This window comes from Anser cygnoides, chromosome 7 (genome assembly GCF_040182565.1).
Source record: "Anser cygnoides isolate HZ-2024a breed goose chromosome 7, Taihu_goose_T2T_genome, whole genome shotgun sequence".
Taxonomy (NCBI): Eukaryota; Metazoa; Chordata; class Aves; order Anseriformes; family Anatidae; genus Anser; species Anser cygnoides.
This window is the reverse complement of record NC_089879.1, coordinates 31,168,282-31,182,263: the sequence shown is the minus strand read 5'-3', so window position 1 is coordinate 31,182,263 and position 13,982 is coordinate 31,168,282. Positions and strand designations below refer to the sequence as shown.

At 36.9% G+C, this 13,982-nt stretch overlaps 1 protein-coding gene across 2 annotated transcripts in view; it reads right to left on the bottom strand.

The window, feature by feature from the left end:
- PARG (poly(ADP-ribose) glycohydrolase) overlaps positions 1–13,982 on the bottom strand; it is a 65,496-nt gene that overhangs the window by 3,995 nt on the left and 47,519 nt on the right. For both annotated transcript variants that reach the window (XM_048074884.2, XM_048074883.2), the window contains exons 14-17: positions 9,119–9,197; positions 8,056–8,164; positions 4,248–4,353; positions 263–391 (exon numbers count right to left, since the gene is read on the bottom strand). In XM_048074884.2, the coding sequence (XP_047930841.1) occupies positions 263–391; positions 4,248–4,353; positions 8,056–8,164; positions 9,119–9,197 (423 nt within the window). The remainder of the gene's footprint in view (positions 1–262; positions 392–4,247; positions 4,354–8,055; positions 8,165–9,118; positions 9,198–13,982) is intronic.

The following is a 13,982-nucleotide window of genomic DNA, read 5'->3' as shown; positions in this document are numbered from 1 at the left end:
CAAATCTTTGGTCTACCATGTGTATTTTTATTTTCCAAATTCTGGAGCATAACTCTTAAGTGTGCTATTCAAGGATTCTATAAGTCCAACAGATTAACATTGTTCAGCTGACCCTGAATCAAGAGCTCCCCACTCTGAAAACAGGTGAAAATAAACCGAGATCCACTTGCTTGGGTACAGAACTCGATTACAGTAATTCTTACTGGACAGTTTCTACTTATAGAGAAGTCCCTGCTGTATGAAAAGATTTCTTTATGCTCACCAACAGTTTGGCCCTTCTCACAGAGAAAAGTGTGCATGCTGTAAATATCTCGCATCAGCTCCACATCTCCAAAGGTAAAATAAACAACATCACGTCCAGACTCAGCAGCTGCCAATATCTGTATTAAGGCTGAAATAACAGAAAACCAGATTACACTCATGAATGCAGGATAAAACAATTTGTTGAAGGGAAAAAACACAGCTTAAGGTTTACAGCAAATCATCATACCACCCATCTCCAGGTGAACACTGCAAAGCAATTTGAACAATAGGCAGGTAAGTTACTTCCACTTTTAAAACAAAGTACAGAATATTGGGCACAGCAGCTCAAAACGTTGAAGTATTCTGGTGCAGCCACTAGCGATAACTGCCTTTACTTTCTGGATAAACTCTTTAAAAAGTAAGAATAAAAAAGTGAAGTCCATCCCCCCGGTCCCAAGCTGCACACGGCCGTTACTTACCCACTAAACCTGTGCATCAGCCTAAGAAAACAGGCCACCACCTTATATCCTGGTTTAAGCTATTTATAATTGAGTCAAAATAGTTGGGTAAAAAGTGACTGCAGCAAGTCACAATTTCCATTCTCCGCCTTCCTTCTGAAGGAATGGAGCTTACTCTTTTACTGGCTTAGCCACACAAAGCAGGAGCTGATCTTACTTTCATCTCCCAAGAGATCTGTGATTCTGCAGCCTCTTACTGTGCAATTTAAGGTTTGCATTTTACTTGTAATAGAATTATGCAGCATGAAATACGATGGCTTGTTCTGACCTCTAAAAAGGGGGGGGGGTCTTATGGGTACTGCTTTGATAATCATCTTTACAATAACAATATTTATCACATTTTAATTAATTACTGGGTAGAAAACATTTTATTCTAAATAAAACAGCATACGTTCTGAATTACTACCTGCTAGTGGAAACTAAGTAGAAAACTCTTCATAGCTGAGCTATGAACAGAGACTTAATAAAATATTGCATTCTCTAATCAGAAAACTCTGGTAAATCCATAGGTAAAGTTATAAATTACATGATTCACATGGAAAATTAATCTCAATCTGGGAATGATATTTTAATTAAAATACTGAACCAGCTGTGGATTTGGTAAAGCTTCAGTAGTTCAGCTTTTAAAGGGCCTAATTAACTAGCTTGCATAGGGGAACAGAATCTAATGAATCTTCATATTCATTCCAAACAAACAATGCAGTTTCACTTTACACAAGACATATTAAAAGTATGCTACTGTTTATTTTGACTTGCTATAAATCTCATGAAACAGGGGTCGAAATTTCTGTCAAGAGTCAGGCTTCACAGTCTTCCAGGCATTAATGATACACGAGACCATTTGAAACCTCCATTGTACTGACACAAGAGACCACCAGTAACAGAGCCTGGGGCACAGGGGATTGCAGCACTCACATCCCTTGTGCCCCAGCTGATATGACCCCATTTGGCTCTGCAGGACCCGCACCCGAAGGAGTGGCTGCATTGACGTACTTTCTTCTACCACCCAGTGAGCCCAGGACTGCAGCATAACACAAACCCGGTTGGGGACCCACTCAGCCTCACAGACCTGGCACATGGAACAACTTCATTCTGCTCCAGTCCCATTTCCCAGAGGAAAGGAGGTTATCAGCAGGGCCTGCCTGCACCTATAAATGGTTAAATCATCCTCTGGTTTCAAAACCAAGACAAGATCTTCCAACTTTCCCAACCATATAATCATACATTTTCAGTATTTAAAGTCTTATGTTCACACTAATATTTTGTGGAAATATCCCTAACTTAGATAAATGAGAAAAATTCCAGCTATCAGGTCTTTCATTTATAAAGCCAGATTCAGTTCAAACACTTCAGTTTTCACATCATCTATGACCTTGATTGTAACCATGTTTTTAATACACAGTCACGTCCTTTAATTCATGACTTAAAAAATCATGATAAAATATGATACTGCATTATGGAACTTATCCAATTATATCCATTTATATCAAATCACTTGGTTGTTCTGAAGTCCCTGTTACAGATACAGATACTACATTTGAAAGGATCATGGTGTATATATTCAAGAATGTCACATGAAAAATATTTTCATCTTTAATTTAATAATTATGAAAATTGACATTACAATGCGCTGCCAATCGAGTGTAATCAAAAAAGATTTTGGGGAGTTGAATAACGTTGTATTGATAATCTTAGAGTTTGAAAACATTCTGAAACAAGGAATTTATGAATCCCTGTGAACCATAAAAGGTTGTTCTGCAGTATAATTTGGTTAAAGAGAAGTGGAAAACATTGAGAGAATTTGCAGTTTAAAACAACCTTATACAGCATTCTAGAACAAAAGGTGGAAACGCCTTTAGTACTTAAGACCGTGTAAAAGTATCTGAGCTAGAAACATTGGTTTCACTTGGTTATCACAAATCAAGTGCAACTCTAAGTCTCATGAAAAACACACAAGACAAATTATTGTACCATTTTCCTAGCTCATAGTCAACCAAAAAATTGAATCATCTTATTTCCAGTCAGCATTGGCTCAGAGAAAGATGTCACACGCTAAAGACTATGTCCATATCCGATAGCACATCCCTGTCATTTAATTTTCTTTATTAAGTATTGATTTTGCAGAGTCAACTAAGAAATTAAGCTCAGTTTCCAAGAGAGCAACATTAGACTGAGGAGTTACTGATCTCTTTCTTTGTAAGGCCTGCCAAAAAAACAGCAGGTGACTTAAGAGCACACACACAAACACATTTGAATGAGCACTTCCATAACAGCAGCAATGCTGTAATTGGCTGTTAAACATTAATTTGGCAAACTGGGGGGGGGGGGAACAAGGTTGATCTGAAACCAGAGGAAAAGTTATTAATATTTTATTTTGAGCTTTCATTTAAGTTAAAATTAAACAGGGTTCACAGCAGATTTATTGACTCTCATGAGCTCATGGCTCATTTCTTTGTCTACAAAGACATCTTTTCTTATGGGCTACCTCACCAAACGGACTCAACTCTGGCAGTCTTTGTCAGTATACCTTGCTTCTGAGCTCTGACTGATGGAGGAGAAATAAAGCAATCCAGGGAACACTCCTTAAGCTAGAAGTTACATCCAGTGCTGAACAAGTTACAGCCTAGATCAGATAAGCAGTATTTTTTTTAAATCAGAAACCAACACATCAGAAAAAGAGGGATATTATAATTCAGATCCAAGAGGGGTCCTTAGGAGTCCTTATGTAAATCAAAACATTGATTATGATTCATGCTAGGAAGGTTTAATAAAACATGATCAGATCCTACTTTTGGTATTGACAATCTGCACTTTGCAACCAGTTTTGTCTAAAGGAAATCAAAAAATAACTGTTATGCAACCAATGAGAATTGAGAGAAAAATAGATTCTCAATGAGTAAGAGACGATTAGATAGAAGACTAATGAAACTGATAGCCTGATGATTGTTTATTTGATAATGTAATGCCCTAAAGCTGTTCAGAAAAAAAAAAAGTACTCTCCAAATGTTTGAAAATAATAAAAATGCAAATTTCTTTGCACGAGTATGAATTTTTAGGCATAGGCTAGAAAGACTGGTCCAGAAATATCAACTGATTTACATGACTGAGAGCTAAAATGCGTAGGTTCTTTTGCAAAGTAATATTGAATATCCATGGTTCTGAAATTTTCGGTGCTACAAATCCTTATAAACCTGACATTTCAGAAACCACCACATACTTATTTCAAACCTTAAACTGAAAACAGCATAGAAAAGCAGCATGCATTTTTATTGTTTAAGATCATATCGCTCATATCCTAAAGATCTAAGTTAATGAACTAGTTCTATTGACAGTTCAATCAACTTTAGCCAAGAATCAGAATAACAGTTAATACTATTAAAAAAAATTTAAAAAAATGTACTTAACTGGAAAAAAAAAGAGTAAGGTCAAAAATAAAAATCTAAGTTATTTGATTCATTTGGACATTAATGTATTACTACAATTTACCTTTTAATCTGGAGTCCCCTCCAAAGGCACCACATCCCCAGTTTCCTGTGGCTATCGCAGAGAGATGTTGAGGCGGAACATTGGGTCGAGAGAAGCCACAGTAGGCCTGCAGGCAGACAAGAGTCAGAAGATGTAGTTGACACGCAATCTGGTACGCTATTTTCAAACAACTAGATGATAACAATAATCAGTGCTGTCTTGTAGCAATAAAAAAAATTGAAATAAATGCAATATATCATTAGTCTTTCTTTAAACTGAAAGTCAATCATGGTATCAGTAAAGAATTTAAGGCAAGAATTTTGCCTTACTTGGCTCCAAGATAACAATTAGATGCAGGTGCAGATTCTTAAGGATTTCAAAGCTACAGGAAAGTTTTCAGGATAGCTGGAGCAGAGAATATAAAAAAGTAGATTATATTACATCTGTTTCTTGTTGGCACACTTGAACATGACAGCTAAACTGCTGCAGCCAGTATTCCTACAATTCCTTAACATAAAGTAAGATACAAAATGGCATCTTAGAATACAGGTCTAAAACAATAAACAAGGACAGGAGAAAAAAGTCAAATAATCACTAAAATCTTGAGTAAAGGCAGGTGCTTCCATATGCAGAAAAAAAGTGTCTAAATCTCTCTAGGAAGTTTTTCAATGGTACAAAAAATTATTGAACACTGCTACAGATTGTAGTACCCATGTTTGCACTGTTACCTGATCTAAGCTGTAAATTCACACTTCTGCTACTTACACTTTAGCAGTGTGCCATGACTCAGAGTTTGCATAACAACACTTTAATACCATCAGGTGCGTGCAGCTTCTTAAACTCTCGAGTCAGAACTGTCCACACCCTCAGTGTCCCAAGCATGCTTATAATAAGTAAACAAATAAATAAATGCATAGATAAAGTGGGCCAAGCAAGACCGTACTCTGGCTGCCTGGAAAACAATCCATCTCCATCCTCCCAGTGAGGGAAATGGAGCGGTGTTACAAGAGGATGACATTTTCTTCTCACCTTTTACTTAATGGGCATGTATTCCTCAGCTAGCCATGAAAGAAAACAGAATAAAAACAGTCTTGTCAGACACAGTAAGTCAGCAAGTGCTTGGAAAGACACCAGCAGCAAAAAAGAGAGTATCTAAGTGAGTGCTCCTCTATAATTTTTTATAGCAAATAAAGGATAAAGCTAGAACTAATCACTTTCCAGTGATTTTCCAGAAAGAAACAATGCACTGATATTTTAAATAGCTTTCACACCTATGAACACAAAAACATGAAAGCCTTCTGTGTACTTTTAAAGCAACTGCTTCTGTATGGGAAACAGAAGAGCTGTTCCTTTTGAACTACATGAATGAATCTGCTTCAAGTTATAAGCAACCCTCTATAAATTGCATCTCACCTTATTTAGAAGTTGTGTGATGTTTGTAATTGGTTTGTTTTCATTTAAAAATGGTTCAATATAGTTCTCACAGCTAAGCCTGTTTGAAACATAACTGTTCTGTGTACCATAATTTTTAGGGAAGCATTTCTTGCCAAGTATGAAGCTGTAGCTATTGTATTCATTTTAAATCAGTGGTCATCAAAATAAGCTTCATGACATTTATGACCAGGATTGCAAGCACAACTGTAAGTCAGTTGTTCCTTAGTATTTGGGAAGTGGAACTTCCAGCTGATAGAGTTATTGATAGGGACAGACTTCATGAGGCAATAATCTCAAGGGGCTAGCAAAGCTAACAAAGATCACATCTCTTACAAAAATATCTGCAAATCTTAATGCTGAAATCAGATGCCATTTTTTTCTCCTCATTCTGAAAAGCTGACTTCAGACACTATTAATCTTTTTTCAGTTAAACTAGAAACAAGGGTCAGCCTCAGACAGGCAGCTTTCAAGAAAACTAATTGTGAACATCTGGTGCCATAAAGCAAATAGATCTTATAAAGGAAAAATCATATGGGCTTATAAGAAAATATGAACTGTAAGAAGAACCACTCCATTCGAGTTGTTTCAATCATTTCCTATTGTTCCAAAATTATAGTTGGACAAAAAAGCCTCTGGAAACAAATGGAGGATGAGTTACATCTACTAACACACTGATATTTTACAGCCTCTGTGCATATACTGTCCTTAACTAGTCATAATTTTTTGAAAAACAGTAGAAATAGAGATGCAGCTTATTCTGTCAACTTGCTTTCACCCATGAAAAAAAATCTTAAAGTTAGTGTAAGTTTTAAAACAAACTTAAAAGCCATGATAGTACATTTGAACGTTTGATTTGTTAGAATATTAGTCTCCAATAAACTTAATTCTGTTTACTATTATAAAATTTCATTTACTCACATCAAGATTTTCTTTAAATACCAACCAGTCCTTGTCAAACATCACCATCCAAACTGACACACTGTATAGAAGTTCCATGGACCTACCATGATTTATTTTAAAACAATCCAAATCCAATTAATAATACTGAAAATTTTAGGCAGATCATAAATTCACTATCGTAGGCAATCTGAATTTTGTACCAAGATATCACTGAAGTTTACAAGATTTACTGTCTTTTTCAGGGCTAATTTAACTGCCAACTACAAAGAAACGAGCTGATGAATGTTACTTTAGTCACAGGGCTAAGGTTTGAAGACTACCTTAGATTAGTCCTTCAGTCCTGTACATCATTTCTGGGAGGAAAAAAATTGATTAGCATTCCTCTTCTCTTTTTAGCTGAAAATAAGGAATCTAATCTATGTTTAAATTTCAGATGCATCCTAGAATATCTTATACCCTCCTACACCACAGAAAGTAGGAGACCTTCTAACAGCTGTAGGATCATGCCCTTATATTTAACCCCCTAGGTAAAGCATAGGCCTGCTGCGTCTATTAACATATAAGCACGCTACACAGACTGTTGGCCTGTTTTCAACCCAAACATAAGCATACTAATCTAGTGTAACTGTACAAGCATTCTTGTACTCAACTGCCCATAAAAATCACATTGCCATTGCTACAACAGGCCACAGACATTGCACTATCTATGCCTTATGCTAACCATGCAAGGCCCTCCATCTGGCCCTGTTATCAACTTATTATGACAATTTGCTGTGTGGAGATTGATGATAGGTATCTCTTGTTATGATAAAATTTAAGAATGAGATAACAGCAAAGGCCTTGAAAACATCAATATGGGCTGAAAGCTAGTGCCCCAGGTTTAAAAACAGCTCACTGATGGCAATTACCCATAGTCATTGCAAAAGCACAACCTCAAGAGCTGGGAATTAGCTTCAAGAATTTGAAGAATTTCTGCCTCAAGAAAAGCAGCAGCAGCTAAGCAAGAAGGGGAAAAAACAGAACAAAACCTACCCCCAAACAACTCGCATAATATGTAAATACTCCAAGAGTTTACACGAAAGGTAGAAGAGAAGGAAGTGGCACCATATTTATGAACTGTCACCATGTTAACACACAAGGTGCCCCCTTCTCCACCTTGACTGAAAGACTGATTGGGATTCAGCAGAGCCAATCATGGAGAGAACTTAACAGGTTAGAAGCAGGACAGGTAAGAGTTTGCAAAACATATAACCTTTCTTTATAGTTTTGAAAATGAAGTAAAATACCCCTTTGAACAACGCATCAAGGAATAAATCATTCTATTTGACAAGCTTCTACTTTAACAACATATGGCAAAACCCTGAAATAGAGCTATTGTAAAAGACAACTGAGCAAAAACTTTCTTATTTGAAGATGATAATACAAAAATATTTGAAAAGTTACAGCAAACAATGAAAAAGCCTTAGACAGCAGGCTGTTGTAAAAAGTTCCTTGCCTTGTTGAGCTCTCTTCTGATTTTCTCTGGACCAAACTGATCAAGGAAACGTCTGAAGTGGAATGCATCTATAGCGACAATTTCAGTGTAGCGTCGCTGCCATTCATCCCTAAATTTGGAGGAAGAAAAGATGACAATAAAATTAGTGTGTTATTATTATTATTATTGGCTACATAATCGCGATCTAAAATGAGCAATTCCCTGCAGAGCTGCTCCATTCGAAGAAGCTAGAAAGGTACTCTTGGAACAATGGAGCACTGAATATGGCATCAGAAGAGACAGGTTTCTATATAAATTTACAAATACTCTGTCCTAGACTCTGAATGTAAAAGTAGAAACGTGAAACAAATCTAAACAATACTGTTTATTAAGTACAGAGGAACACCACATGGTCAAAAAAGGAGTACTTTGGCTCTTTACCTACCTCCAGAATTTACAGAATCACAGAATAGTTTGGGTTGGAAGAGACCCTTAAAGATCATCCAGTTCCAACTCCCTGCCACCGCTACGGGTCTACTAGACAAGGTTGCTTAAAAGTCCCATCCAACCTGACCTTGAACACTTGATATAGGAGAGTACATTTTTTACATTTCCATACAAAATTGATAATCTTGTGTATTCACTATGAATTTATTTCCCCGACAATGCTGTCAAGAGCTCAGAGCTTTCTACTTAGACTCACAATATTAAATCTTATTTTGCCATACTAATAGTAATATGATGTATACAATGATACCCTGACACTCATGGTATCATTGTCAAACTTCTTGTGACAAATTACAATCCACAGTTCAGTCAGTATCTTCAGAAAACTTTGGATTCAGTACATAAAATGTAAAAGCTGTTGATTTAAGAACTGACAAGTTAGCAGGTACCATCATTAGTATCAGTAAAGCAAGGAAGACAATAGATTAGGAGGTAACTTTCTTAGCTGGTTGGCTCTACTGAAGAGAGCAGGATCAAGCAATAAAATTCTCTGTTAAGACAAATACTCGAGGCACCAAGTTTCAAGTTTCAGTTCTATGTTTATTCCTTCACTTGAAATATGTATGTGGAACTTTACCTTGGGGTCTTATCTTCATGGCTTCTTGCCCACCGGTAAGTTTCTGCATAGCCCGTATATTCACTGTACTGCTCAGTACCTGAAACAAGTGATTTACCATATTACATACAAAATATCTAAATATTTTTTTCTCTTGGAAAATCTTTCATTGGAATCACTGCCTCTCTGAATGAACATGCACCTCTCAGAAACATCAACAGAAGCTAGAGATTCATCACTGTATACAATTCTTGAAACCAGTACAGGCTTCTTTGTCACACTATGTAATGTTTATTCTGTGGCAGACATTGCAAATATAGATCTTGTATGTGTGCTGTCCAGTATATAACTAGAAGATAGTTTTTGATTTTTCCACTCCCAAATCAAATAGGCTCTCAATATATTGCTTGTCTTCTTTCAAGTTCTCCCGGTTAACATGTGGTTAACAAAGACTGCCAGTCTCCCCTCCAGCATGGGGACCAAAATGGAAGCAAGGTTTCTTTTAAGATGTACTGAGGAGCAAAACTTGAGAGAAGTGTCTGGTCAGCATTACTGGAATACACTGTCAGGCTAACAAAGGAAGGCTACCATTTTTTGAAGAATACAGAAAACCAGAAGTTGGTAGGTGTGGCTTTCTGTCTTTTTGGTTTGTTTTGTTTAAAACATAGAGCAGCAAGCATATTCCTCAGTTTTGATGACCAGGTAACCTCTAAGAACTAGATAATTTCATAGTTTTTGATGGACTGGTATATGTTATTAACCATCATAACTCCCTTCAAGATGGCAGCTCAGTTCCAGTGCTTTGAAATTGGAATAGGAACCAAACAGGGAAGAAAAAAGAAATTCTAAATGAATCAAAGGAAATCAAGCCATTTACATGCAGCCTATACTCACTACATGATACAAGTTATTAATTAGTATAACTCATATCTAAGGGCATTTTTGAGGTAAACACAATGAGTCACCCCTCCACTTAAAACATGGCAATACTACTTCATCACAATTTAGCCAAAAGCTGGGCTGACAGTTTAAGATACATGAGATGAAAGATATAAAGAAGATTTAAAAGCGTATGTGGCAGGCTGCATGTTTCCACTGAACGATTTTATTTCTCTAACACAAAATTAGTGTCTACAAATCCACAGAAAAGCCCGATGGTAGGAACAAAGATTTCCAACACACTAGTGTTACTCCAGTTGCTGCCCTACAACCTCGAGGGCAACCCTACGTAAGGCTAGGTAGGACTGTTAAGCTCCCAAGTCTCACTGCCCAGTAACACCTCCTTTCCTCTTGTTATTTTGTTTTGCATTTGCTCTGTATGATTCTGGCACTATGGTTGCTGACATGAATTCTTAGATATTACTGCAATTAATGGCACTGAATGTACTGAAAGGCCGCTGCTCCCAGCCGTGGTGGTCAGTACCAAGAGGCTACTTCTGTAGAAGCCTGAGGACCCAGAAAATCATGTCTTGCACATACTTGGCTGCCCTGTGAAAAAGCCTGTGAAAAAGGTCTCTTGCAAGCATTAAGGGCTGTAAGAAAGTAGCACATGAAGTAGCTCTAGTGATTTTAGCTCTTTTGCTCTACTACCCAAACTACCTTTCAAAGGTTTACCCTGAGAACAAGGACAGCATTTTAACAGAGGGTAGGGATCATAACCCTTCTAAAAGGTCAGCTTTCACTCCATCTTACTGATTTTCAGGTTCCTGCTTCGAAACTCAAAGATGCAAAAACGCAAAGAAATACTCCTGAAGTTTTTTGCCACAACAAAATCACTCTTCCCCCGTTTTAGGCTTGTAACAGCTGAACTATTTTCAGTTGAATTCCAAAGGTAGGTGATTGAAGAGAATACCTTGTTTGGGAAATTTCTGCTCATACCGGTATAGTTTGGCACAAGTTATAAACAGTGCAAGAAAAAGATGACAACTGCTAAGCAACCCCTTAAACATAAACAGCAACACCAGTTATGCCAGTAAACATAACAGAAACATAGAGTTTAGAAAGACCTGTGAGCATTCAAAATAACTGACAGCACAAAATGTATGATTACTAAGAAGAGAGTGATGCCTAACTATCGCACAGATTGAAAAAACTTGTCATCTCAGAGTATCACCAATCTCTAAATAGGAAATTAAAAACGTTGAAAATCAGAAAAATAAAACTGTTCACTTTTAATCTCATCTGATAAGGAAATTTGGATGCTTGTTTTCAGTAGCCTTAACTATATGAAACACAAGCTGTTAAAAATGTTTAAATTGATGCTTATACTTCAAGACATTTTCCCCATTTACACAAATCCATTTTTACTAAGACTTATCAGTGCTAAAGACTTAAGGCTTATCAGCGCTTCTTTAACTCATCTGCCTTATTATCCACTCGTTATTTATTTAGATATGTCTAGATGATTAGCCACACTGAGGACACAAACTCCACTCAAGGCTATTTTTGAAAAGTTGCTAATCAAAGCAATTGTGATGGTAAGAGACTGCTCACCAAGAACCCACTTTCTGTTGCAAAATCAAAGTTTAAAAAAAAATCACTATGGCAGAACATTCCTATAAAGTCATATTCATCCACATCCTTACACACAAGACAACTGTGATCAGCTTAGATATTCAGAAGTCAGCCTTCAAATTGAATTGTAGGCTATCAGTTGTCAGTTAAGACTTTTCCTGAACAAGCTAAAACTCAGATTTACGGATAAACTTGGGAAAAGTGTCTGAGCAAAGAGTAAGAAAAGGCAAACAAGGGAAGTGTTTAACTTTCCTGACAGCTCTTACTAGGGGACAACCAACAAAACTTCAGCTTTGTAAAGAACGCATTTCCTTTTTGGAAATGGAAAGCACATGGAAAGCATATGAAGAAGAAAGACTGGATTAGCAAGATATTGTAACAAGATAGATAAATAACAAAAGTATTATTTTTTCAAAAGCTGTTTTCATTAATTTTTATGAAAGCGCAGTGTATAATGACAGAAGCACCAAGAAACAAACAAGCAAGTGCATATATAAAAAAAAGAAAAACTTAAACACACAAACACTAAACTCATGTCCCAGCAACCCAAGGCTAATGAAAATCAATGGGTTTTCATGAGCAAAGCTCTGGAAATATGTCAGACAAAAACAGTTATTCAACTGGCAACCCTTTTGCCTGTGAACCACTGGGATATAAACTGCTATTGCTGGGAGATTGGAAGCAATACAGGATAAATTGGATATGTTTGTTTCTGGTGAATTTCCTTCCTCATCCCATAAAAAAAAAAAGAGCCAAACAAGGCGCTGTAACATGGCTTTATCTTTAAAAACAAACTACAAAATACACAAAAGAATTTTGACTTACCCAAAGTTAAAACAAAGTATATACAAGTATGATTGAAAAACACATTCATAGTGAAACTTCCTTCATCAGAAGAATAACCACATTTCCAAGTACTAGCAGGTATGGGACCTTGTCCATGAAACGGACAATGTCCCTCCCTTCTCAGATTCCACAGTCTCGCTTTTCATTTGCATACAATTCATGTGGCATTATCAAATTCCCAGGAACAGGGATGAAAGAAGTACCACACTGTCCCCCTCTAGTTTTTCTTATGAGCTAGAAACAATCTCTCTGAAGAAACAGCACCACTAGCACTCCATAAAAATTAGTACATGGAAAAAGCCAGGATGTAGTTCTGTAGTTACTGACATAAACACACATTTACTGCCAAAGATGAGGGAAGGTCCTGCTCTGTCTTTCAATCAGTTCTGACTTAATAGGTATGCATCAGCATCAGTCTTCTGGCTCTCCTGGCCCCCCAGACAATGGCATGATCAGCCAATCCAGCTGAAAAACCACGTTATCATGAGTAAATTCTCAGCCGAACCAATTACCTGATCGAGTTTATTGCATGGGCAATGTGCTTAGAAGTCTCTGAAAATGCACCAACGAGACACAGATAGGACTGGCCATTGTTCAATCCGCAGTTTTAAAGCAAACATGGAACACAGCTTCAGTGGCTCTTAACAGTGTCTGAATATACACAAACTCAAAGGAAAAACAAAAGCAAAAAATATACCCCCCCCCAAAAAAATACCAAAACAAAGAAAAAATCCTGAATGAAAACCCATGACTCGCTGTCACAGCTCTACCAGAAATGCAATTGTAGGAATCTCTGGCATTGCTGCTGACATTTCAGTAGGCAGATGTCTGTGTTGAAGAACTTGACTGTGCACGACCACTTCCATATTCAGTACAGCAGTGATCTTAACCAGATACCATGCAATCACAATGAATTTAATTTCTCTCCCATTTCTCAGACTCTTCTGCAAATTTAAGCTACACAGTTATACCCATTAGGCCACCGAGTCAAGATGCATCACAAAATGCAATTCATCAGGAGGACTGTGACATGCACTGGAGACTTGGCTATTAACCGAGATGGAAGAAGTCCAGGGATGAAATGAAAATGATGGAATGGCCATTTCCATTAGAGAAGAACACCCTATCATAAATACTAATTGCAAAACATTATGAAGTACAATGGCTCAAAAACCAGAAAAGAATATTGTCGCAGTGAAAAAACACCCTCACTGTTATTTGCTCATACCAAATCACCTTTTCTTTTTTTTTTTTTTTTTTACAATGGAATGGAAGCAGCTCTTTCAAAACATAAAATTTTTTCAATCTATTAGTACACAGACAGATAGCTGCACTCTGTTTTTAAGCTCCTCAGAAAAGGCTCACTCAGAGGACAGTACTTGAATAAATTACTTCTGTTACAGTATCATATCCAAAACACACGACAGCAATCAGAATTGGCCAAGAATTTTAGCATTTATTTTTAAAAATAATCACAAAAGCAAGTTTACCCGGAAGTTTTCACAGAAAAGGCACTGGTTTTGGT